Source organism: Martes martes, assembly GCF_963455335.1.
Source record: "Martes martes genome assembly, chromosome: 13".
Taxonomy (NCBI): domain Eukaryota; kingdom Metazoa; phylum Chordata; class Mammalia; order Carnivora; family Mustelidae; genus Martes; species Martes martes.
In genome coordinates this window covers 22,458,414-22,483,696 of record NC_137901.1, presented here as the reverse complement: position 1 = coordinate 22,483,696, position 25,283 = coordinate 22,458,414, and the positions used below count along the sequence as shown (strand labels likewise).

Below are 25,283 nucleotides of genomic sequence, written 5' to 3'. Positions count from 1 at the left end.
TTAATGCACAGCCCCACCGCAGGATTGCTTTCTGTCTCCTCTTGGTCCCTTCTGGATATTCTCTTTATTGATGACTCCGGAGCCCCGCGGAGAGCTGTCTTCCCTCTTCTCACTCCCTCTGTCTCCTTGAGTTAGTTTTCTAAGGTTTTCCGGGAGCTCGGCATCTCTTGGACCGAATGGAACTTTTTGCTGCCTCCTTTGGCTGCTGATTCTGTCAGTGGACGAGGAAAGAGGCGCAAGAAGCGCAGGGGAGGTGGAGAAAGAGGTGGAGGAAGAGGACGAGGAGGAGGAGGAGGAAGCCAAAGGGGCTCGGCGCGTGTGTGTGCATGTGTGCATGCGTGTGTGAGTGCATGTGTGTGAGTGCCGCCGCTGCCCAGGACCTCCGGCCCCGAAGGTGTTGGCTGAAATATGGAGAATAGTCTTGGATGTGTTTGGGTACCCAAGCTGGCTTTTGTACTCTTCGGAGCTACCCTGCTTAGCGCACATCTTCAAGTCACTGGTAAGAGGTTTTTCCTTTATTCTCCTCTCACCCACCCCCATAGTTACCCCCTTTTCCTTCTAATTTCATCTGGGGAGTATTACCATTGGGGTATCAGAAGAAAAAGCAAGATGATCTGAGCTAGCTCTGCTCCCCTTCTCCTTGCTGATGATAAAAGCCTGGAAGACTTTTTCCCCCCTGCGGGGGTGGAGGATGTTGGCAATTGGGGAGAGGGGTGCCTCTTTGCTCTTTTAAATCTGGTGCTTGCATCTTTCATTTTGCAAATACTTGAGTTGGTTTGGAGAGCTCACTGACTGGGGCAGGGAGGAGGCAGGTGATGGGGATGTCGTTGTAAGGAATTGGGTTGGATCCTTAAAGCCTTGGAAACCTACTGAGAAGGGGAATTGGGGCAACAGGACCAAGTAGGGAGGTCATTCATGGGGTGCTTTGGGGAAGTCTGTGCAGAATGTAAGTGGTGGGACTGAGTCGTTTGTATGTGCTTATGTGCGTCTCAGGTTTGGATTTTTAGCCCTGATGATTGAGAACCAAGAAAGAGACAGCTAACGTGTTTGGGTACTTTGGGGGAGAGGATGGTGGTGCCCAAAGAAGCACAGAGTTGCCAGGAGGAAAGAGGCATGTTTTATTTTATTTTATTGTATTTTATGCAGTTAGCAAGCTAAGTCTCCATATATCTCCAGGATACTTCCGAACTCCAAATAATTGATATTCCGGGGAACCAGCCCCCTGGCCCTGACATTTGGCAAGCACAGTTTCTAATTTAAAATGTCAAAACTGGGATTAGATTGGGTTATAGCAGGAGAAAAGGATCTAAGAGATGCTCAGTGCTGCTGCAGTCTCCTAATACGGAGCTGGGGGTTTTCACGGGCAAAAGAAGAAAAAAAAAAAAAAAGAGCAAAATGACTTACTATAACATCCATTCATTTTGCTGGGCCTCACCACAAGTGTAGGTAGGCACTGGGATACAGGGGGGCGGACCTGGCAAGGAAGGAGAGGAGAGCAGCCGACTGAGCATCCAAATCCCTTTGGAAACTACCTTTTCCCTTTTCTTTATCCGAAAGGAGAGGAGGGAGCCTCTGGCAGGGGCCGAGCGTTGGTTAAGAGCCCTCAACCCACGCCTTAGAAATTAACAGGGAATGGAATGTGAATCACTGCAAAGCGCCCTGCTGCCCCGGAGCCCGCAGCCCCAGCTTTCTTGTTCCCGCTAAGTGCTGCAGGGTCCAGGGTTGCAAACCCAGTCGAGAATGCGCCTCTCCCCGTGGCTAGGGATTCAGTCAAGCACGGGGCCAGCGGAAGGCTCCCCAAATCCTGGCACCACCGGAATCTGCGCATCCACACCAACGGGACTCCTTACCTTCCTTTGGCCTGACAGAGCGAGCTGAGCAAGAGAGTGAGGGGTGTGTGTGTGTGTGTGTGTGTGCGCGCGCGCGCGTGCCAGACAGATCGAGCTAGCAAAAGGGGTGTGTGTGTGTGTGTGTGTGTGTGTACGCGCGCGTGCTCACAGTCGCATCTGCGCGACAGGCAGCCTGCGCTCCCGCTCCCTCCCTCCCTCCCTCTTGGCTGGTCCCCTCCTCCCGGGTTCCTCTCTCTCTTTCCCGGAGCTTTGTCCTCGGCAATTACTCCCTCTGAAGGGGGGGGGGGGGGTTGGCATCCTTGCAGTAATGAATAGGTGTCTTTTTAAAATTCCCTCCTCACTAGACGCTAGAGGCTGCTGCGAGGAGGACCCTTCTCCACAGAAGACAGAGTTGCGCTCTTTCAGGCAGTTTTTGGGACACCCCCATGGAAGGGAGAGGGGAAGTTGAGAGGGGGCATCCTTCTCTGGGTAGAAAGTCTACTAGGCTGGGCCTGAAGTGCCTTGGCTGAAAATATTGCATTAGACAAAGGTGTGCAAAAATGGACAATGACGTTTTGTCAATTACACTGAACTATCTTAAAGCTGTTACCCAAGTGACTTTGGCCAATGGTGGGGATAAATGAATAGAGTTTTATATATGTTTTACTTATATCTAAATTAAATATTCCCTTCCCATTTATTTTTCTTATTTAGAGATCTGGGGCCATACAGTATTACTGCTTTATTTTAATTTCATCCTCCCTTCCACAGACAAGTCTATGCTTGAAGAGGCAGACAAAAATATGCATATACAAAGGGATATGCCTGTGGATAGGCTTGTGGGTCTAAATCGTCAAGCTTTTCTATACTTCTGAATCTATTGCCTGTTAATTGCAAATGAATTGTGACGACGCATTTTTGCAGAGGCCCTGAGAAAGTAGATGGTGCAGTTTTGAGATATTGCTAATTCTCATCAGTCTGGTCTTTGCTCATTAATCTGTTTCTCCTGTTTTAGTAGCAATTTCGCCTCTTCAGGAACGTAGAAGGGAATTAATGCTGAAGAAAGCATGGTTCACTCTATGAAAGGACCAGTAGGAGGTGCCCTTAAAAAGGCCAAATGCCTAGTTTACCGGTAGTGAAATTCCCATTCAGCAGGATGTTTCAAAGACTTTGTTGATTGGTAACAAAGGATTATGGAGACTAGCACAATAGCACTGGATATTTTCTCACTTCCTAGATAAAGTCTGAAGCTGCTGTAGATTTTTATGAAATCATTGTGACATAACAAAGGGCATCTTGGAATAGTGTTGGGGTAAGACTAGATGGCAGCTTTTCAGTTGGCTTTTTCTAGATGCCATCTCCTTATATATTTGACTTGAGCCACAAGCAAAAGTACTAAGTAGAGTCTCCAGACCTCCGACGAGATGAAAATTTTAGATGTTAGATGTTAATGAATGCAATAGCAGATATACACTTCATTAATGAATTCTCTATATAGGATGCACCTCTTCTAATCCCTCAACCTTAGCAGATCAGACGTCCCCTTCTGGGTTTTTGCACTGAGTGGAGCTTGGCAGTCCCTGTGGGTACCTGGGCAGCCTGGGTGTCCACTCCTCTGTGAGTGTGGCAGTATGACTCGCCAGCAACCTGTCACAGCATCCATTTCCCACACAGCAGCAGTTACCCTCTGAGTTATGAAGCATGTGAAACAGCCACCACATGTGTTATATGTGAATATATTAGACTTAGTGCATTTGCTTTAATGCTCTTAAAAGCTGGGCTGGCTTGAGCTGCTGATAGGCATTTTTTTCTGGGGAGATATTTATAACTTCTCAGTATGTATGACTTACATTTATTCTCTGGCAAGTTAACCTCTCAGAAAACTTGCTTATTGTTTTCATTGAAGAGGAAGAACTTTAATCCTATCTAAATTCCTGAATGCAGCCCTGCTGAAAGTTTCTTCTGGAGGACAGGGTATTTGTAGGCTGTAGAATGGTTTTCTCAGAAATGGGAAACTTGGCAAGCGATATGAGGAGGTAACTTGTGGGTAGAAACGGGATATTTTTATTTGTTTCTGGAGACGGAAGGGATGGCACCACTAGAGGAATCCCAGCACTCTATCCTCAAAAGCAATCTTTTCTGAGGGGAAATGTTTTTTTCCTCTCTGGCTTGAATCTCTACTTTCCTACAGCCAATCACCTAAGATTCTTCAAGTGCATGTGATTTGTTCCTGGAATGTTTTCTGCTGCACACAGTGCGGTCATCTAGTACCCTCTCCCTTCCTTAGAAACCAGCCCTGATTTAAATCTTGACTTCTCCGCCAGACCCCTTGTTCATCTTTAGGTGATGCCACATGTTTACAGGCAGTGCTGAAGTTTCCACACAGTATCTCTCTTTCCATGGAAGAGATTATATTTTGGGCCCTAAGATTATATTTTGGAGGAAATATTCTTTGGAGAATTTTTGCCGCCCTAAACTTTGCATGTAAATCTTCCTCCTCCGGCTCTTACCAGACAGGATAACTCTAATAGAAAACAGAACAGTTGTTTCTGGCTTTCTCTTCAATGAAAACACAATCATAATCATACAAAAAAAAAGGGGGGATTTCCACCTCCACGTGCCATCTTTCCAAATGTGTGACGTTGGGCTGAATTCACGTAGTACCAGTTACATAAAGACACTTCTGGAAACCGTCATGATTTCACTAGCGCGTGAGCTCTTCTTCCCTGGCTATAGATTCTCCCACTTTCTTTGGGTATGACCTGTATCGCTCTCAGAAACTTGCGTCAAGTTAGGAACGTATCACTCTGTTTTAGTGTTTCCTACACAGCAAGAGATAGAATGATTCATTTTTTTAAAAAAGATTTTATTTATTCATTTGACAGAGATCACAAGTAGGCAGAGAGGCAGGCAGAGAGAGAGAGAGGAGGAAGCAGGCTCCCTGCTGAGCAGAGAGCCCAATGTGGGACTCGATCCCAGGACCCTGGGATCGTGACCTGAGCTGAAGGCAGAGGCTTTAACCCACTGAGCCACCCAGGCGCCCCAGAATGATACATTTTTAGTGAATTAATCTACCTCAGATGATAATCTCTTAGATGAGTTGTATACCTAAATCTCAGGAAATCTCAGTTTGCTGATATAAGGAGAATAACGCCCACTGAGGATTACTTGATTAATTAACTGAAGATAAAAAGTCACTGGGTTCTGGAGACATACTGTGATCCCTAAAGTGGAGTGATAAACACTGTGTGCGTTGACAGCTCACAAAATGTGAATGTGGGGAATTGTTTTTTCGTTTTGATGTTTCAAAGGAGGATTGAAGAGTTTCATGAATTGTCACAACAGTTATACCTTGAGTCATAGGCTGGGATCGCTCTAACACTTGACTAAAACACACTGAATGGTGTACCCACGTGCTGCCCAGCACATGGCTCTATAGTTGCGAATGGCCTGCTGACTTCTCTCCAGTCAGGCTCGAAGAGTCACAGCTCTCGTCTTTAAACCATATGGCATCAGTCCTGCCTTTCCTGATGCAGCCCAGGAAAGGGTTTCTCACCGTGACTCCTGGTCCCTGGCGCATAGGCACTGTGTTTAAAATGCTGTATTATACTTTGCACGGTCATGGGGATTTGCCTTAAAAATGAATTTTTAAAATTTTCATGAGTGTTTCTTTTAGTGGAGAGTTAAGTTGTACTCTGAAGACAGCTGAGTAGTACTCTTAACACAGTAAACTCTGACTAGTGGCCTCTCAGCTAGTATTATTGAAGTTCTAGAGCTCATCAACATTAAGAAGATCTAGGAGTGCGTACTAGAGGCTAGTAAGCGATGCCAACCTAGGCATGCTGTTGCTTTCAGGAAGCTGTTATTGGGTTGGAATAATATAAATTTAATTTTCTTCCAAGTTACTACTTATCAAAGGTCAAAGCATCTCTTAGTAGTAGTATAATATCTGTAGCATGGCAATGACCCCTCTTTTTCTTCAAAACAAGACCTCAAGTAAAGCAAATGCTAAACCTGTCGATAAGACAGGATGAACAATCCGGATTATTTTCTCTATAGACCAATTACGAAAATATGCAAGATAAAATTATGTGTTACATATGCCAAGTGGTTAATAGCAAAAAATAAAATGCAAATTTTTGTGCACCTTTATAATTGAAGCTCTCAGGTAAAATTACAGTACAATTTAGAACCACAATTTTGCTTCCTCCCACAGTGGAGTTATTGATTCCTTATCTTATATTTCTCTAGCTTAGCACCGTACTAACATGCAGAAATATAGGTCAGCTGATTGATGATCAAAATTATTACAGTGCTTTAAAGTTCTTTGACAAATTTTAGCCCGAGGTTAACAAAGCAGCTCCCTTTCACTCAACTGTTCAGCAAATATGTTTTCCTTAGTAGTTTAGAAATGCCTGAACTCTGTCTGGTGGTATGGTTTAGAAATATGTAGTAATGCATACGGTTGAGTATTCCTTTTTTCCCACTATTGATGTTGATTTGCCAATGGTAATGCTAGTACATGTTGCTTTTTATAAATAGCTTCAAACGACCATATTATTCACAGCTTTCATTTCTTGGGGGGGAAGTTCAACCAGAAAACACACAAATCATTCCATATTTATTGATCATATTTTTAAAGTCTATTATTATGACATGTCTTGGGTGGGAAAATTTCTCTTCTTTGCTGAATTCCCTAAGCCCAGTGCCTATAACTCATGTCTTATTTTCATGATGTACTTTAGTTTAATTTCACAGATCCAAGTTCTGTGACTTCTTGCTTGCTCGTTCATCTCACAGTTTCCAGGGAGGAGGCTTCTTTATATCCCTTGTGGTTCTTATGATGGTACTTTACCATCATAATGCATCAGGGGTATGTGTTGCAATTTGGGGATTTTGCCCTTGTCCTTCGCTCATCCTTTAAAGCTTGGTTTTTGCTAGGAGTCTACTCTTGAGAGTATCTAGGACAAAAATATTCCACTGAATTAATCTTTATGATGCGGTCTAATGAAAATACCAACTCATTTGTGCATTTTGGCCTAACAGGTCTAATGACGCCAACATTATTCCAGCGTCAAAAATATTCTTAAATATCTTTGACATTTTTGTAAGAGAACAAAGGAGTTAAACAGTTAATATAAATGTTATCTACTCATGTCAGTTTTCTCAGTAACAGAAATTTCTGGTTAAATGGGAACATTTTTAGATTTATTTATTTTTCCAAGGTCTTTATTGACTCACTTAGCTGTGTTTTAAGAATGTTAGGATTTAATATAATCTTTCTTTAATAGATCCAAGTTATCACTGTGGCTCAGTTATTCTACTGTCTGATATTATAGCAGTGAATTCTGAAGATATTCCGTCATGCAGGGCTGCTTATTTTTCCATCAAGTGGCCATGGGTTGCTGCTTTTCTATTCTTCATACTTTTATTCCTGATTTATAAAATGCATTTTATCTATTTGATTGGGTCCAGCTGGAACTTCTTCCTATTGTGAGACTTCTTCAAAGTAGTCCTTTTCTTTTCTACTTTTGATATTCTAAGAAATAAGGGACTGAGGTTTTTTTCTGCAGCTCTATCTAAAAAGAGATTCTAAATCAGGACCTGAGTCCTTCACTAGAGGAAAAAAGAGCTAATTGGTTTAATCTAATGGGTTTGTAAACATTTCTGAAATTCATTATTACTTTGGATGTCATTTTTCTTCATGAAGCATGTTTTCCCTTATATGAGGGTGTAGACTACATAACTTTTAGTTATGACATTATATGATTTTTATGAACTACCCTATATATACAGTGCTTGCTAAAATTAATTATCTGTTGATGATCATGATAATAATTATAATGAAACAAATAACCCATGTACCCACCAGCAATTTTCTTAATTTTATGTTAATTAGCTTTTTGCCTTCTTTATAGTTTTGCTGCTTATGTATGCATCTTTAGTATATTACTTTGCTTTACTTGTACTTAACCATTATGAAATAAATGTATACATTCTTCTCTGATTTGTATTTTTACTAAACATTAAATATTTGAGATAGATGTGAGGATCGAGGGTGCATATTGCTGTATTTCAGACTCTTTCTTTGCTTTATAATATTCCATGATATTAATTAATCAGACTTTAATCTACCATTGATGGACTTTTGAGAAGTATTTTGCTTTTGCCACGAATGATGTTATGAACATTCTTATACATGTCCCCAAAATCAAATTTGCCATCATGTCTAGGGTGCATATATAGGAGTGAAATTGTTGAGTCATAGAAAGGACATCTTTACTTTTTGGAGGCAGTGACAAGTTTCAGCTATTGAAACTCCCACCAAGAGCATAGGGAAGTCCCCTTTGCCCCATGGGATGTGAATTAGCATCTCACCATGGTTTTAATTTGCATTTCCCTGATTGTTAATAAGGTGAACATTTTTTCCCCATACATTTAGTGCTCATTTACGATTTGAGCCAGATAATTCTATTACTCTGTTTCTCCAGCTGAACAACCATTTGCTTTGGAGGTATCAATATTATCAGTAGTTATTCTGCTTTTCCTACTAAGCAACCTTTTGCTTTTAAGCATAGATGTTATCAGTAGTCTCACTTTTAGGAAGTTGTTGTCTGATACTGTATCATGCTTATTTTAGTGCAGACTTTCCTTAAACACCTTCCAAATAGAAAACAAACACTTAGCCATTCTAAGATTATTGGTTATCTGTAGCAACCCTTGCCTTGTCAGTATCCTGCCTTATCCTGTTGATTTTGTCTTTGTAGCATATCACGTACAAGGAAGCAGGGTGCTGGGGTACCAGGCTTAATCTGATAAATAATCCCCGAATAGGATGAAACCTAAAGACAACCGAATGACATAAGTAAAAGGGGAGATATGAAGACTTGGTTAAAAATCTTAGTCTGACCTTTTGAACTTGGGTGTATTTCCAGCATGGTAAAATACCTAGACCCAGGGTCACTGTTACATATATGACTGTGGGTTTCAAACATTACCCATGCTTGCACACCTCCCAGTTTTTGTTTGGGTTCATAATTGTTTCACCTATTCCCATGGGGCAGACTAATGAAGGGCCCCGGATGAAATACAGCAATGGATATGCCAGCAGTGGCTTTGCTGGTGTGTTGCCTCTGCATTGACTCATTAGAGACATGAACCAAGGCTGAGACATCTGAGCAAACCCTCTGGACCCAGAGTTCTCAATCCATTGTTGCCACATCTTTTCTCAGCCTCATGGGATCCCAGAAGAATATAAATTAGAAAATCTGCAAAGCCTTCCCTTTCATGTCTAACGTCCGGGCGAGGCTGTTCCCTGCAGGACAATTTCTAGTTATTTTTCCTCTCTGGTTGGAGACATCTCCAGGGATGGTTTGTTCACTGTTTCCCTTGGGAAACTTTTCAGCAGCATATCAGTTCTTACTGTTAAAAATTTATTTTATACTTCACCCTTGATAGTCCTGTTCTAAATATGTTTCCCATTGCTCCTGCCACCCAGCTCCCTGGCTCCTGTTTTCCCTTTTCAGTGACATTCTGCCTCTTCTCTGCGGAAGCATGTTAGGTAATTCTGGCCTCAAATCATTCTTGTTTTCCCTTCTTAGTCTTCACTTGATGAGACTATAAATACTTTATTTAGTCTTTCTCCATACTCCTCCAGAAGCTTAATCATGTTTACTTTTCTTACCTGAGCTCCCTCTAGTTTGTTTATATCTTTCTGGCCATCAACGGCCCCCAGTTTAATGTGCTTTTCTAAGTAGGCTCTCCCGAGTCATATATTAGAAACTACAGATTCAGCATAGTCTTTGACTTATTGTATAGTCACTCATGGGTACACATTTGTCTCTCTTCAAATCGGTGTTCTCATCTTTTAGATAGGACTGTCAGTGCCTAATAAAATCATTGAGGTATCAAAGGATCAAGTAAGATCAAGAGGTTGATTCAAGATAATAGTTACTGAGCATTTGCTATGAGTTTCAGAGAATTAAATGAAAGTCTTAAATGTGTTTCTGCCCTCCAAGGGTTTATCACCAAATGAAGGTGACAGGCACAGACACGGCTAAATAGAATATGGGGCAGAATGAAGTCCTCACTAAAAAAAAGGAACACAAGCAAAGTGGGGCCAGACTCTGAAAAATATCAACTACAATATTTATGCATTATAGCATTAATATATTGATATTGCCCAGATGGGCTGACAGAGCCAATTCATTCAGCCTCATATTTTTAGGTTGGTGGGCCAAAACAAAACAAAAATAAAAGGAGGGAGGGTGAAAAGTTGTCAGTCACACTTATCCCAAGCTATACGTATGCTAAGAATGAAGATACCGGAGGTATTCCTGGTAGATCAGACAACCCGTTGCTATAAACCCATCCTTAGACTTCTATGACCCATTTTTTCCTTATTTGTTGAGTGTGTGCCAGGCACTGTGTCAAGGCCTTATGGAGTTTTGAGCCTAGTGAACGGAAATGGTAATCACATAAATATGTTAATCCATAATCTTTAATGAGATGTCATTGAAAAAAACCCAAAACATGTATTGTAGAAGTGTGACTTAGACTGTATGTTAAAGAAGCCGTCCCTGAGAAAGTTGTGATGGACACCCGAAAAATGAGTTAACTTAATTAAAGAGGGGATGTTTGAGAGGGGTCGGGAAGAGAATGTTAGGTAAAAAAAAGTGAGTGCAAAGACCCTGTGGTGGGAGAAGCACAGTGAAGTCAAAGAAGATCAGTGTATCCAAGGCCTGAAGAATTAAGCATTATGATGGCTCAGCTGAGGCTGGAGAGTACTTCCGGATCCTCTTTTTCATACTCAGTTTACTGTTTGAATGGACTGAAATGAGTCCACAACAAAGACCTTCTTCTAATCTCAGCATGGTCATTTAAAAATTTAAGCAAACTACATAGGCAATCTTTGTCCTGGTTTTCATATTAATTATCAGGTGTGAATTTATGAACCTATCCTTTGTGTCTAGAAATACCTTAGGGGGTTGTGTGGACATACCTAATGTGATAAAGGAAAGGAACTTCGAAAAGTATAAAAGACTAGCAAATGCAAATGATTATTAACAAGCGTGTGTAACAGGCTACTTCCCCCGCTGGAAAGCCATCACTGTGTAGAGGGAAACAGAGCTTCACCTTTTCTACACAAGTAGGATTGTCATGGTGATGTTTCTCTTCACTATGGCTGCCTTTGAAATGTGTGCCTGATCACTCTTAGTAAATTAAACAGAAAAACTGAACCTAAGATTTTTTTTTTTCAGATTATTTTCCCAGTATGTTCCCATACATTTTCTCTCCATTACTGTTTCTTAAAAACATGGATGAGTATTGTCTTAGCTTTAAGTTACAGCTCATTTAGAAGTCACTGAGCTTGCAACATTTCCCACCCCTGCAGCAAAGTCACTGCATCATCCTGTGTGTGGTCTTTGGTACTATGAGAGGTAGTGCAGCCTATGGAGGAAAGCATGCTAGCTAGTGGGCACCTTGACTTCCTCATCTGTGGAATGGAGACAAAACCAGTCTCTCTTTTCTAACTCTACACTGGAGATAAACTCCAACATTTAGATAAAAAATAAAATAAATAAATAACTAGTCTAATCTCTACAATAAGTATTCTGTAAATGCTATTTTTTTTTTTTTCCTTCTTATGGGCTAGATTTATGCTGGGATAGTCTTTGTAAGTAGAAAATTTCCTAAGCATGGGCAGGTCATCCTAGAACCTTCCTCAATTTTATTATTGCAGTTGAAGAGATTTTAAAGACTTAGAAATAAAGACTCCAATAGCAGTTTTGAAAGCCAGCCCGTGCTTAGTTGAGGGCCCAGGGTTTAGCAGGCCATGGTCCCTGCCTTTGCTGCAGTTAGAAGCTAACAGGTTCTGCTGCGTTAGACCTGACACAGTGCAGTGCTGCTCAGACCCGGCACCATATAACACACCTCATGTGGATTCCTCATACAAATTAACCTCCTCCATTAACGCTCTCTGATTAACCACTTTCATTTCCCGCAGACGCATTGATTCTAGCCTCCACTTAGCATGAACTCTCGGAAACGAGCGCTTGTTTGGTTAATGTGTAGCGCTAGGTATAATTTGTCCCAAAGGTCTTCTCTCTGGAGGAGGGGCTCTCACCTTGGCTGCGTATCAATGCCCAGCCCTCCCTCTTAGCATTGAAGTTAGACTCTCTGAGATGAGGCCTAACCTAGGAGTAGTTATTAGATCCTCCCCAGGTGATTCCAAATTACAGCCCGGTTTGAGAACCAGCGTCCGCAGGCCTTGCTCTTGAAGAGGACGATCCAGGGACCCGCAGCCTTTGCAACTCCTGGAAGCTTTTTAGAAATGCACAAATTTCTGCCACACCCAGACTTACTGAATTAGAATTTCTGGTGACTGAGAAACAGGGCCCTGGGACACTAGGAAAGGACCCTTTCTCTGTTTCCTTGTAAACAGCTGGTGAATGGGAAAATGCTCCAGCCATACTGGGCTAGTTTTACTTAGTTTGAAGCCTCTTTGTAGAGCTTTGACTTCGGGAGCTGGTCTCGCAATGGCAAATGATGCCAACATCAAAGTCTCACTTTTGGTTTCATGGCTAATATGTTTCTTGAAGGCCATGACATATTTCATTTTCCTTGAGATGAAAAGCCCTTGAAAATGGTCTGTAGGTGTTCCATCTGCCTTTCCCCTTCTCATTGATGCTCAAGAAGGCAATTTTAAAAGGGTATGCTGGTTTTCATTCCATATATGTCCCCCACCGCTGTCCCCTTTCCTCCTTAAAAATACTTAGGCCCAGGGAAAAAGGCAGGCACTTGAAAGGGACGGGGGAGCCCAGGATGCTTCTTCAACCTCCCTCCTCCGTGTCTCAAGTCTGGTGCTAAAAATGCATACGTGCTCCATGTGAGACTGTGGCGGGGTGACCCCATGGTGAACCTCACCCTGTGATTGGGAACTGTCTTCAGGCCATGAAAAGACCCAAGTGCTCATCTGCCTGGGCTTCTGTGACAGGGGAAAGAGGGCAGAACTGGGGTTTTTGAAGAGGAAAGCTGTACAGGCAGAAAGCTCAGTGCACGGTTTTGAAGTTCTTGCCCTGCACTGTTGGCAGACAGAAGAGCTTTAACCAGCGTGCTCCAAGTCAGACTGTACGAGAAGAGAAGACAACGTGGGGGCTCAGCTGTGCAGATGAGATCAATCTGAATGAAAATCACTAGTGTTCCTCCCGGTAAGAGAAGTTTCTGCTTAGCTCATGAACCGAGGCCCTTTTCTGGTCCCGGTAGAGAATGAGTAGGGCTTTGTGAAAGGTTATGTAAGGCTGCTGGTTCTCTTTCCCCCGCCAGAGTAAAATTCTATTCATAGAGGGGTGACACAGCCTCTCAGGGGAAAAAAGAAATGCATTTCCTACCTTATAGCTTAGGAGAGAGAATTTAATCAGGCTTTAGGAAAGAATTAAGGAAGAGAGGGTGAACAAAGTCATAGGCAGTGAGAGTGGGCCATGGGGAAAGAAATAGGACTGTGAGAGAGCATCACGGCCCTGGTCCTGGTTGCTGCAGCATTAATGGGGTGCCATTTGTTCCCGTCCTTCTAGGACTGAGCGGTTTCCCAGGAAACAGGACTTTCAGTGTTAACAAGAAGATGGACCCAGGTTAACCGGAATGGTTGGTCACCCTGAATTTGGTATCTAGAGTAGGGGCGGGCTTGGGGGACATTTTGAAGGGCATTCAACAGTACAGTGGTAGTGTAGACATCATGCTGTTGGCCAGAAGGAGGAAGAACTGGGAGGTAGAGCAAAGCATGTTAAGGGGAGCTGTTCCAACAGTCCAGAGAAGATGGGTGCCCATTTGGAGGTTTAGAAACAACTTGTACCCTTCCACGTTGTATTTGGCTTATCCAGACCTTACCTTCTAACTCTATACTAAAGTCAAAGTTGACATCTAAAACTCAAGGCGTGTGTTTGTTTGTTTTGTTTTCTTTTGGCTAACTACCTGGCCAAAAAACAAACAAACAAATAGAAACCAAACAAAAAGCCCCCCACCAAAAAAACCCAAACAAGAAACCTATCAGACTGCTTATTTTCATTATCAGGTTATCTTTTGGACATAGTAGGATGATGTATTTATTGGTGAAATCATGTCTAAAACCTTTGTGTTTCATTGTGCTTGGTGCATATTAATCATTCGATAAATAGTCATTAATGAATTGGTTTCCATATAATGATTATTCTTAGGTTTGCAGGGAATCTGAAGTTATTCTTGTGCATAGGCCATAAAAAGTTTAGCTAACGATATGTTAAATTTTAGGATACTCTGCTTTTAACTCAAGAAATTTATTCTTTTCCCTTTCTCCTTCTTTTTGCTTGATTTTTTTTTGACATGACACTATTACTCATTTTATTTTTATTTTTCATTTATTTATTTATTTATTTTTTTAAAGATTTTATTTATTTATTTGACAGGTAGAGATCACAAGCAGGCAGAGAGGCAGGAGGAAGCAGGCTCCCTGCTGAGCAGAGAGCCTGATGCGGGGCTCGATCCCAGGACCCTGAGATCATGACCTGAGCCGAAGGCAGAGGCTTTAACCCACTGAGCCACCCAGGCGCCCCACCATTACTCATTTTATTGACAACATTACAGATTCTTGTGAAAAAATCTAAAATCAAGGAAATCTTGCAAATATTAAAATGCTGACGTGTGTGTGGTATGATGTGATGAGTCTATGGAATTTGCTCTTATTAGGCCTCATTACTAATGCATTTGGGGCATTTGTCAACTCACATGTATGAAAATGAAACAGAATAAAATAGGTAAATAATTATTTCCTGCATCATGTTCCCAGAGATAGACTCTGTGTTTTCCCTAAAAGAATCATTCCTGAAGACTGGGATGAGTCAAAGAGTTAAAACGCTATTTTTGTAGAAGTCGGTGGAAGCCAGGACAAGACAACAGAAATAAGAGAGTTACCCAGAATGAAAAGGTCATTACTTTGTGTGTTTTAGTGCATTAGTTAACCAGGAAAGGACCTCAGCATTTGTTTAAAATCGCCCTCTCATTGTACTGATGACCAAACAGAGTTCCAGAGAAGTTAACTGAGCCCCCGAATTTTAAATCCAAGAATGAGTGCCCTGAGACATTTCTGTACACATGGGATTGAATCTTGGCTCTGCCAAATTTAACTCTTTGACGCTTATCAATCATATTTCAGAGTCCTCATCCTTAAAACTGGGAAACCCATTGCCATATGGGTTTTAAAATTTTATTTATTTTTTATTATTTTTAAATTACGTTTTTAAATTTTAATTCCAGTGCAGTTAACATATGGTGTTATATTAGTTTCATGTGTGCAATGCAATGATTCAGCAATTCTGTTCTGCGTGGATTATTTTTTTTTAAAACAAATTACCCTAAAGGATTAGCATAGTTCTTGAGAACAGTGTGAACTTTGCTGTTTCTGTGTTTATGCATTCATTCAACAGACCATTATTGAGATCATGCTTGGTTTACCCATTTGTTGGCTCTTACAGTAGATGTAAGTAGTGTATGATACACTGCCACTCTTCTTATAGAGAGAACGTTTGGGGAAATAAGACCTGGGCAGATTAAATATGAAAAGAAAAGAAAAGAAAAGAAAAGAAAAGAAAAGAAAAGAAAAGAAAAGAAAAGAAAAGAAAAGAAAGAAAAGATGATTAACCAAATGTGTGAGGAGTGTAGATAGAGAGGACAGGAAGAGAAATACTTTAGAAAGACTTCATGAATGCAGTGGGATTGAGCCTGGTGCGCAAGCTGGTTAGAGAAGAAGAGAGGGTATTTCTATATGGACATTACTCTTTGCATATTCAGGCTCTAGGAGAAAAGGGGAAGGATGGTAAGCACTTCACTTCCAAGATCCAGCCACCCCTTTGCCATAGGCTCCGGTTCTCATCACCAGCAATGGCTCCTTGACTCGTCTTTTCCCAAACAGATTTGTAATAGCCTAGGAGAAAAAGGGAGAGAAAAGTGACAAGGTCACCTGAAAAATATAGTTGTATTACTATATTAGAAATATAGTTGTAAAATTATATAAATAATGTAATTTTAGAATGAAGAGGTTTTGCCTGCAAGGCTTTACCTAATAATTTTAAGGAGATCAAAAGGACAAATTGGTCAGGACAGGATAGATGCCACCACACACCACATTTTGAACTTGAGATCTAGTGGCTGAAAAGCATATTTAGGCTCTGGAACTCCTAGAATAAGTCAGTGCTGGAAATCAGTGTTTTCATCTTTTTCTTTTCAGCACAGCTCTAAAACGTGTAGCAAACTTTGGTTCAGGATGCCAAACTCCTTTATTACTGACACGTAAAGGGTGTTAGCTAGCCCGTACAAGATTTTCTGTTTACTTAACAGCCAGAGGGCAAGTAGCCCAGCTCAGAATTTTTAACTTAAAGAGTTCTTCTTTTGTTCTTTCTACCAAAATGCTCAGTCATACAAGGTTATGATAACTGATAATTGCTGATGGTGTTTTATGTCTGACACTTACATTTTCTAGTGGCTTTCCTACCCGTTGTCTAAATTCATCTTTCACTACCTCTAAAATGTAGGCGAAATACTCACACATGTTTTGTAAGTGAGGTTTGAAGACTTGTGATCCGTGATTTGTTTCAGATCACACAGAAGTTACAGGTTCGGTAAGAAAAACCCAAGTGCCCTTACTGAATCTGTTACTTACTAGTACATATCTGACACCTTCCAAAAGCAAGAGAAAAACAAAAAAAGCAAGGCATCCCATGTTTTTTTTCCTCAAAAGTGCATACACTTAAAAAAAAAAAAAAAGACATCTAGCATCAAAATCTTAACTTTCAATAGCATTCTCCAATAAAAGGAACAAGAGTCACTTGGAGAAATGGTTGATTCTAGGACTTAGACTGGAAATATATGAGAAAAGTCTGAGGCATCTAATAGTGCCAGAAAGTAAGGAAGTTCTTTAAAAAAAAAATGCAAAACCCACAATGATGGAAAAAGTCGAAGGGACATGGGAAACAACTGAAAGCTGTCAATAGCCAATGTTGAAACAATTTGAGAAACACAATAAATCAAGTAATTCTGGATTATTACCCCAAATACAAAATAAACTCCCATGAGTCCATACTGCTATAAATAAATGATTGAATAGATAAATGGGAGAGTGTAGACAAATCTATGCCGAAGCATTCCAAAAAATTTATATAGATAATTCACCCTCAGGGAGGTGGAGAATAACCCCCACTCTTCCACGTGGGCTGTGAATAGCAACTTCTTCCAAAAAGTACAGTATGTGGGGTGCCTGGGTGGCTCAGTGGGTAAAAGCCTCTGCCTTTGGCTCGGATCATGATCCCAGGGTTCTGGGATCGAGCCCCGCATCAGGCTCTCTGCTCAGCAGGGAGCCTGCTTCCTCCTCTCTCTCTGCCTGCCTCTCTGCCTACTTGTGATCTGTCTGTCAAATAAATAAATAAAAAATCTAAAAAAAAAAAAAGTACAGTATGTGTGCAAGGAGGAGAAGGGCAGTAAATTGAGAGAAGAGAAACCTGACAAACATTATGTCAGCCAGATGGTTAGGATCATCATCAATAATGATAAATCATGCTAATAGCATATACCTCTGGTATGGGATGAGAAGGGCACTTCATCTCTGTGATTTTTTCCCCCCAAACCCATAGCCCTAGTCTAGTCATGAGAAAAACAGCAGACAAATCCTAGTTGAGGAACATTCTACAAAATACCTAACCATTATTCTTCAAAACTATAGAGGTCACAAAAAATAAGGATGGTCTGAGAAACTGTCAGTGCCAGGAGAAGCCTAAGGAGATGTGATGACGAAATGTAATATTCTATCCTGCGTCAGATACTGGAACAGAAAAATGACTTTAGGTAGAAACTCAAGACATCTAAATAAAGTAGGAATTCAGCTAATAATAATATGTTGGTATTGATTCATTAATTTTAACCACTGTCATATCAATATTTTATTAATGGGGAAACTTGGTGTGGGGTAAATGGCAACTTTTTAGACTATCTGCACAAGTTTTCTGTAAATCTGAAACCATTCTAAAAATTTTTATTAAATGAACATCTTATTTCTTAATGAGATGCTAAGCAGAGTATTTAATCCCACTAAACCCATATCTTCCTTTTAAAATAATTTCACTCTTGTATGGTTATCTGAGAATTAGAGATGATGTCTGTATAATCCTTAATATCTCTACATCTTTCTCAGGGTATGGTTGCATCAGCTCACAGGTCTGTGTCTTAAAATGTAAATGTTTAGGCTCCCCCTCACACCACCTGAATCAGAGTCCCTGAGCAGCCCAGGAGGGCCTAGGAACTAGGAATTTTGGCATGCCTTCTAAATGATTCTTACACGCATTTAAATTTGAAAACCACCGTACTTTGCTTTATATTCTCTTTAAACATTACTCGTGGTAATTCTCTACTTACTGAGCCAATGTTTGAGATCAGGGTATGGTTTTGAGTCAGGTGGACTTGAGTTTAGATCTTTCCAAGTGGGAGAACTAGAACAAGACACTCTACCTCTCTGTGCCTTAGTTCTGGCAAATTAAGGATGATGAGAAGGAAATGAGAAGAAACTTGAGTCCATGTTGACTTCCTTGAACAGCAATGCCATCTTGGTATAGTTCTTCTCCAGGCTTTTGGTGATTGTGAGAAATTAAACCTCTGTTTGGCTTTAAACTACTGTAATGAGGTTTCTATCATGTGCGGCCACACTCAGTCCTAACTGCTGTGTGTTCCTAATATTGAGTTTTGTACTCCTCATCATAAAATGATAAAGAACTACTATTATGTCCTGTTATAAGTGACAAAAGTGAGACACCAAGTAGTTGGCTAATTTTTCAATGGCTCCATGCTAGTCAATTTCAGATCTGTGATTCAAAACCTACTTCAAAATACATGTTCTCAAATCCATGCTGTAATTCCTAGATAAATAGTACTTGCTATTATTTTTATATTGCTGTTATTTTATAATATTCACCTTTCCTCTCCAAATGGGCAGCATTTTCCTATGAGCCATTTATTATTTAGACACTCCTAGATTATTGAGTATCTAAATAAAAACTCAATTTTCTGTTAATCGTTTTCAAATGTCACAGTTTTCACTAACAAGTTATAAGACAGCTTCATGCACTTTAATTTCCTCTGAAAAGAAATTCACTGCCACCTTATAAAAGACTAACATTCAGACTACAGCTTTGGAATGCTAATGCCCTACCTTAACAACCAGGCTAAGCTCTGAAAGTCACATATGTGTTGTGATTTCTCTCCCATTGTAGTGTAAGGGAATTTCACATAGTTTTGATATATCGTATAAATTAGGCCAACAAAGTGCTGTGCTATGTCTTCATTAAAACAGGAGACGGTAATAATGCAACCATGGAGCGTGGTCTTGCAGCCTTTGAGTTATGAACATTCAATAGCATCTCCTTACTTGTGCTTAAGTTGGCATTTGTGAGCAGCGTATAATCAATTAATCAATAACCCAATTTTCTGTTAAAGAGATGGTGCATCTTTTTTTTTTTTTTTTTTTTAAATCAGGGACCATTGTATGATTTTATGAAAAGAGCCGTGTCAGCAAGGAAACTTGTTTGGAAAACATTGAAAGCCTTTATTTGGGGATGATGATTTTGCTTAACTAAGCCAAAAGTGAAATTGGATACAAATGTTCAGTCCCTGAACCATTTTATTATTTTGCAACTGCTAGAAAGGAAAGTACCAATTTGGGATTGCTGGTAAGAATGCATTGTTTTTACTCATGATTAGATATGGGTAAGCGGATTCATTTACGAAATGCACAGTGAAAACAAACTATTTCTAAAACTTTAAAGGTCAAAACTGATGGGTTCTGTCCTATTTCTTACAAATGTTGAAGTATATACACAGCCCCCTAACTTGGCTTCCGTAAGGTCACAGTGGTATAAGGTGGTGTTTCCAGAATGATAGAGTGGACAGCCACGTGGAGATGAAAACCTGGCCCTCTTAAAGCTTTATGTATGTTTTTATCATTATCATTATTATAATTTCTGGTGAAAAAGATATGTCTGCTCATTGTGACAAATTCAAATATCATGGAACTGTATGAATTAAAGAGGGGAACTTCCCCATAACTCCATCCCTCCCTGGGGAAAACCACTGGTCAGTGGTTGTGCTCAGTCCTTTATAGCTCTTTTTCTACCTGTCATATAATTACTATGAGAATTAGAGGAAGAGATGTTTCTTTTTGCATCCCTTTAAAATATTGAGCTCTGTTGTTGTTTTTCTTAACCATGTTAGCAGACAGATAAATCTTAAAACAACAAAACAAAACAAAAAACTCAAATACTTGCTTTGTCATTGAGAAGACACACTCAGGATGAAAATGGTCCACAAGGCAGCTTCAAGAAAGAATCAAGTACTAGACATGGCTGTCATCTTCTTTCCATTTGGAAGGAAATAGATGAGCTCCCAGTTCTCAGAAATGGCCAGTTGTTCTCTAACAGCTTGCCTCTCAAACCATGGCCTGGGGACCAGCAGCATTGACATCACATGGGAGCTTGTCTGAGCTGCAGAAACTCAGGCTTCATCCCAGATCTGCTCCTTTGGGATCGACATTTTCACAAGATGTCTTTGTGATGGTGCACAAGTCAAAGTTTGAGAAGTACCTTGGTAGTGCTTGTATGCTGCCTACTCAAACCTCTGTTGTGTTCTAAGTGCTGGGGTTGCTTACAAATTAGCAGTGTTGTTAGAGAAACAGCCAGTGTCACCACATCTCCTTCATGTAACATCCAAATGTGCTCCACAGGGACTGCCTGTGGTGCTCATCAAACACTGTCAAGATCAGAACAACTGTCTCAGGGGATCCGTCCTCTTCATGAGGCCACTCCACATATCCCTCACCTCTACCTCTGAAGTCCCAAGGCAGTTACGGCTACAGCGGTTTGAAGAATTATGCTTCTTATTCCAATGATTTTTTTCTAGTCCTGTACAGCTTGGTGTCATTTTACTAATGCATATAGAGACTCATCATAATGAAACCGCTAGCTGTGTGAAAGAAAAGACCAGGAATATTTTTCCTTTCTTCCTATCCCCCAGTTAGTGCTTGATTATAGTAGTGATGATGTACTAGTGCAGAAAACACCAAAGAAATGGTTGATGCGCTTCCCTTGGAGTGTAGGTAGAAATAAATGTATGGTAGCTTTTTCTGCTATGATAACTTCATAGGAAAATAGTGCATTAAGTCAAAGATTCTGTCACCTCTCTATAGGCAGGAAAACAAAGGCATTGCTAGTTTTCTCTTTCTTTCCACTCATGACCACGTGCCATTAAGTCATCATTTCTCTTTGATTTTTATCAAACAAATTTTCAAGTGTCACAGATTTCTTCTCTTAATGCATGAGAATCGTTTGCCCTTTTTTGCACCTTGACTTTGTCTTGTTGGAAAGTATCGTCCAAGAGGCCAGTCAGAATTAAACTGACAACATCAAATCGAAATATTATCAGAGGTGAATTAGTGATGAGAAATAAGTTGAGAAATGTTAAAAGGAAATCTTCATTAAATTGAACTTCAACATATTCTCCTTTTCCGAGTCACTATTTCTTTTTGGTTCACTAAGTTACCATTGCTAGTCCAGCATTTAAATGGATTAGATGATGAGCAGTGTTGCTGGGGACCTTATAAATGCATTAAATTTGATTGATGTATCATCCAATGCTTGAGAAATGTGGTTTTGAGTTGAAACTTGGGTCTCTACTTTTCAAGCAGTCTTGAGGTGTTTTTTTTTCTTATAGTGAAGTCAATGGGAAACATCAGATTGATGAAATTTTGTCTCTGGTTTGTTGCAGAAATATTGGGAAGGAGGGGAAATCATATCTCACCTTCTATCATTCCACTGGCTTGACCTGTAAAGATGATGAATATCAAAGAGTAAAAACTAGAAGGCCTTGGATTTTCTTTTTAATGAATCAAAGCTGAGTTTCCTATAAATAATGCATTTGGGGGAATTTTTCATGGACTTGTCCACCTTCTAAAAGTTTTAGGCTTTGAATTTCTCTAAGCTTGAGATGTGTGGTTCGACTATTTTATGATATCATTGCTTTCTTTCCAGGAACAATGTAATTAAACTCTTGAGTGAGTGTAGAAACATGCCCCTAGCTGTGAATGGCATTTTGATTTTGAAAGCCTTCTCCTAGCTGAAGCTAATCTGTTTTAGGATGGAAAGGTCAAGCAGCATCTCAAAAGCTGGAACTGTTAGACCCAGCCTCTGAGTTCCTTTCTTCAAAGATGGCAGCCCTCTCTGTAGAAGCCTGGCCATTCCTACGAATGGGCAAAGGATGGTTTTTAGTTGTATGTTGGTTACATTATCCAGTCATTTCTGCTTCCCACAGATCATTTGATGGTTATATTTCCTACTGGGAGCTGGGATATCATTGCCTTTGATAAGTGGTCAGTTCCTTCCTTGAAGTTATACCAAGATCTCCCATAGCACGTCTCTCTTTATACCCCAATTTTGAGCACTGGTTGCTTATCTGGTTGAAAACAAAATCATGGGCAATGTTAGGAATGGTTCAATTTACAATAAGTGAGATTTCATAAATTGCTAAGAGGAGGCTAGGGAAAAAACATTTGAATTCCATAATGGTTTTTATATTTAGCTCATAGTTTTTATTGTTTTCTCTTAGCATCTAAAACCTATAATTGAGTTTCTGTTTTGGGTGTGTGTTAACCCTTCAAACTAAGCCTATCACAAGAATCTAAAAGGAAAATGGAATGCTGTAATGTTATCAAATGCTGAAGAAGAAAATTGGAATCTTCCCTTATGCTCTTTGGTATGGGCAGGATGGAGAATAGGAACAGGATCAAGCAAAACTCTTTGTTCTTTTAGGCTTCTACATTAAAACACACACACACACACACACACACAAAACCAAAAACTTACTTAGGCTGCTTTATAGATGCCTTTCTAAGGATTTATTTTGCTGGTGTACAGTCTAATAGGAGACTCAGAGCTCATCATGAGGTCTGTATTCAGACCAGTTTCAGCTCAGACCAATTAACAAAATTGTGCAATCAATTGGTTCTGTTTCTATTTGTGGGACTCTTATATTTTGAAATGAGAACATGAAAGTGGCAATGAGGTTCACAAGGACACCCTTCAAAACTCCTCATTCTCCTTTCTCTTATATCGCACAGCCAGTGAAGAATACAGCACATTTTCTTTCCTTGAAAGATTCTTGCCCTTGCCCATTTCAGACTGTGTCTTCTTTGAGTAAGAAGACACTGTATCATTGGGGATATTTGTCAGGCAAAGATGCGATTCCCAGGAAGTTCTAGAGCCAGGAGATGGATAGTTTTCTAAAAAGGACACAGGGCAGAAGCAAAAGAATCAGGTTCTATGGGGAGATTAAACAAATTATTGAAACCCATTGTTGGTATTCAGCCTGCAGGTACCAGTATGGATGTTCAGATTGCTGAAATACTAAAATATTTCTTCATCAACTGATAGATATTTGTTTTCCATGGCCTCCCATATGCCCTGCCTCATCCATTCTGATTAGCCACTGCCCTTGCAAATCAGCTCCCCAAAGTCTCACTTCAGAGATACCAACATTGACTTTCCCCCAGTGATGATGGAAGGCCAAATGCACCCGCACCGGGTTCTGGGTCACCTTTGAATTCTCTAGTCTGCCAGCTAGATTGACTGACATGGCTCCCCCATCTGCTGACCTGCAACAACCCCAGACCCCTCCTATGTTGTCTCTTCTTGAAATGGTGATCCCTGAGCAAGTTGGTGTTCCCTGAATCCCTGTCCCATAAATGTCAGTGGTAACTTCAGCTCTTAGTGTAGGTGAGACCAGCTGGAAGGCTAAGTCTCTGCTCAGTTGCTATTTTTAAATATCATGCATGCTTCATTGCTTCTGTTCTTTGGAGAGAACATTAATCACCCTTGTGACCCTGAGGGGTCTTTGTAGAAGAAGTTACAAAATAGGTGATGATTGGTTTTATGACTTCTTAATGATGTTTTAAATTTTTGTTTCTATCTTATTTACCAAAGTGATTGTGTTCAATGTAGAAAGATATATTTATCTTTTTTAAAGATAAATATTTCACTTATATATTATTTATATATTAATAATTAATATACACTATATAATTAATATATTACATATATTATAAATATATAATCATATAAATATGATTTTATATATATATATAACCATTCATTGTTATGTGACCCAGAGAATTACTGTCAAAATTTTGATATATATTTAATAGTAAATGAATCATACATATCTCTGTAATTGTTTAAAAAGTTAACAATCTATGGTGGACACAGTTCCAAGATTTGTAAGGGTTGAGTGTGTATTTTTTTAAATTTTTTAAATTTTTTTATAAACGTATAATGTATTATTAGCCCCAGGGGTACAGGTCTGTGAATCGCCAGGTTTACACACTTCACAGCACTCACCATAGCACATACCCTCCCCAATGTCCATAACCCCATTGAGTGTGTATTTTAAGGTCAACTAGTTTAGCTTTCTGGTCAAGGGAAAAAAATCCTTTATGTAACATTCTTTTCAAAGGTCTTCCAACGTGCTCCTTGATACCTGTGGTGACAGGGGCCCACAGTCTTATTATACCTCCCTGTTCACTTTTGGATCATTAATTATTCCAGAAAGCTCTGCTTTAGTCTTGATCAAAATTCTTTGTATCCTTTAACCCTGATCTTAGTTTTGCCCTACTTAGTATGCATAAGGGGGTAGAAGTAGCAGAGAAAGGGCTGGCTTAGAAGGCAGTAGGAGTTGGCTCCTCTAAGGCAGAGGCAAGTGTCTTTGCTGCGTAGTAACATCTGGCCGTGAGACTGCATGAGTCTCTTGGGAGATCCTTTTAACCTGGTGTTCCCATATTTTCTTTTCTACAGAAACTTAGGGACTTATGTCTTTTATGTCAAACTGGAAAACCTTAGAGTTATTGAAAGTTCAGAAGGAAAAAAAAAATGTTTACCCATCCCATGGGGTTTTGTTTTGTTTTGTTTTGGGTTTTTGCTGGACACAGTACATTTTAGAAAACAAAATCAGGTTGTGTTTGAAAATAGGTTGAGTGGGCGCATATCTAGAGGTTAATTTATTATCATAAGTTATGTTTAAATGTGTATCCATATCACCTTCCTTGTTCTCTGGTCTGGGAAAGATGAATAAAATGATGATATTCAGTGCTTGAGGGTTTGCAAGAAGAGTGCTATGCAAATGTCAGATATTACTGTAACCCTGCACAGCAGTGTCTGACCATAAGGTGGCTCACATTACTGTATTCCTTTAATGACGTCACTCATGGATCAAGTATTGAGGCAAGGGGGATATAGTAGTGGGTCATAGACACATTCTTTGATTATTGTTTAGTGGAAAAGATGAATGGGTAACATGTGATGACTGATTAAGTCAAATTTAGTTAACACGGTGCTAGTATCT

The 25,283-nt window shown here is 40.0% G+C and overlaps 1 protein-coding gene across 1 annotated transcript in view; it reads left to right on the top strand.

Moving 5' to 3' along the window:
* Positions 1–408: 408 nt before the first annotated feature.
* The window catches only part of DCC (DCC netrin 1 receptor), a gene marked incomplete at both ends in the record, with an annotated part of 1,141,350 nt that continues 1,116,475 nt past the window's right edge, over positions 409–25,283 (top strand). The window contains one exon of the mRNA XM_080821994.1: positions 409–499. Within this exon, the coding sequence (XP_080678120.1) occupies positions 409–499 (91 nt within the window). The remainder of the gene's footprint in view (positions 500–25,283) is intronic.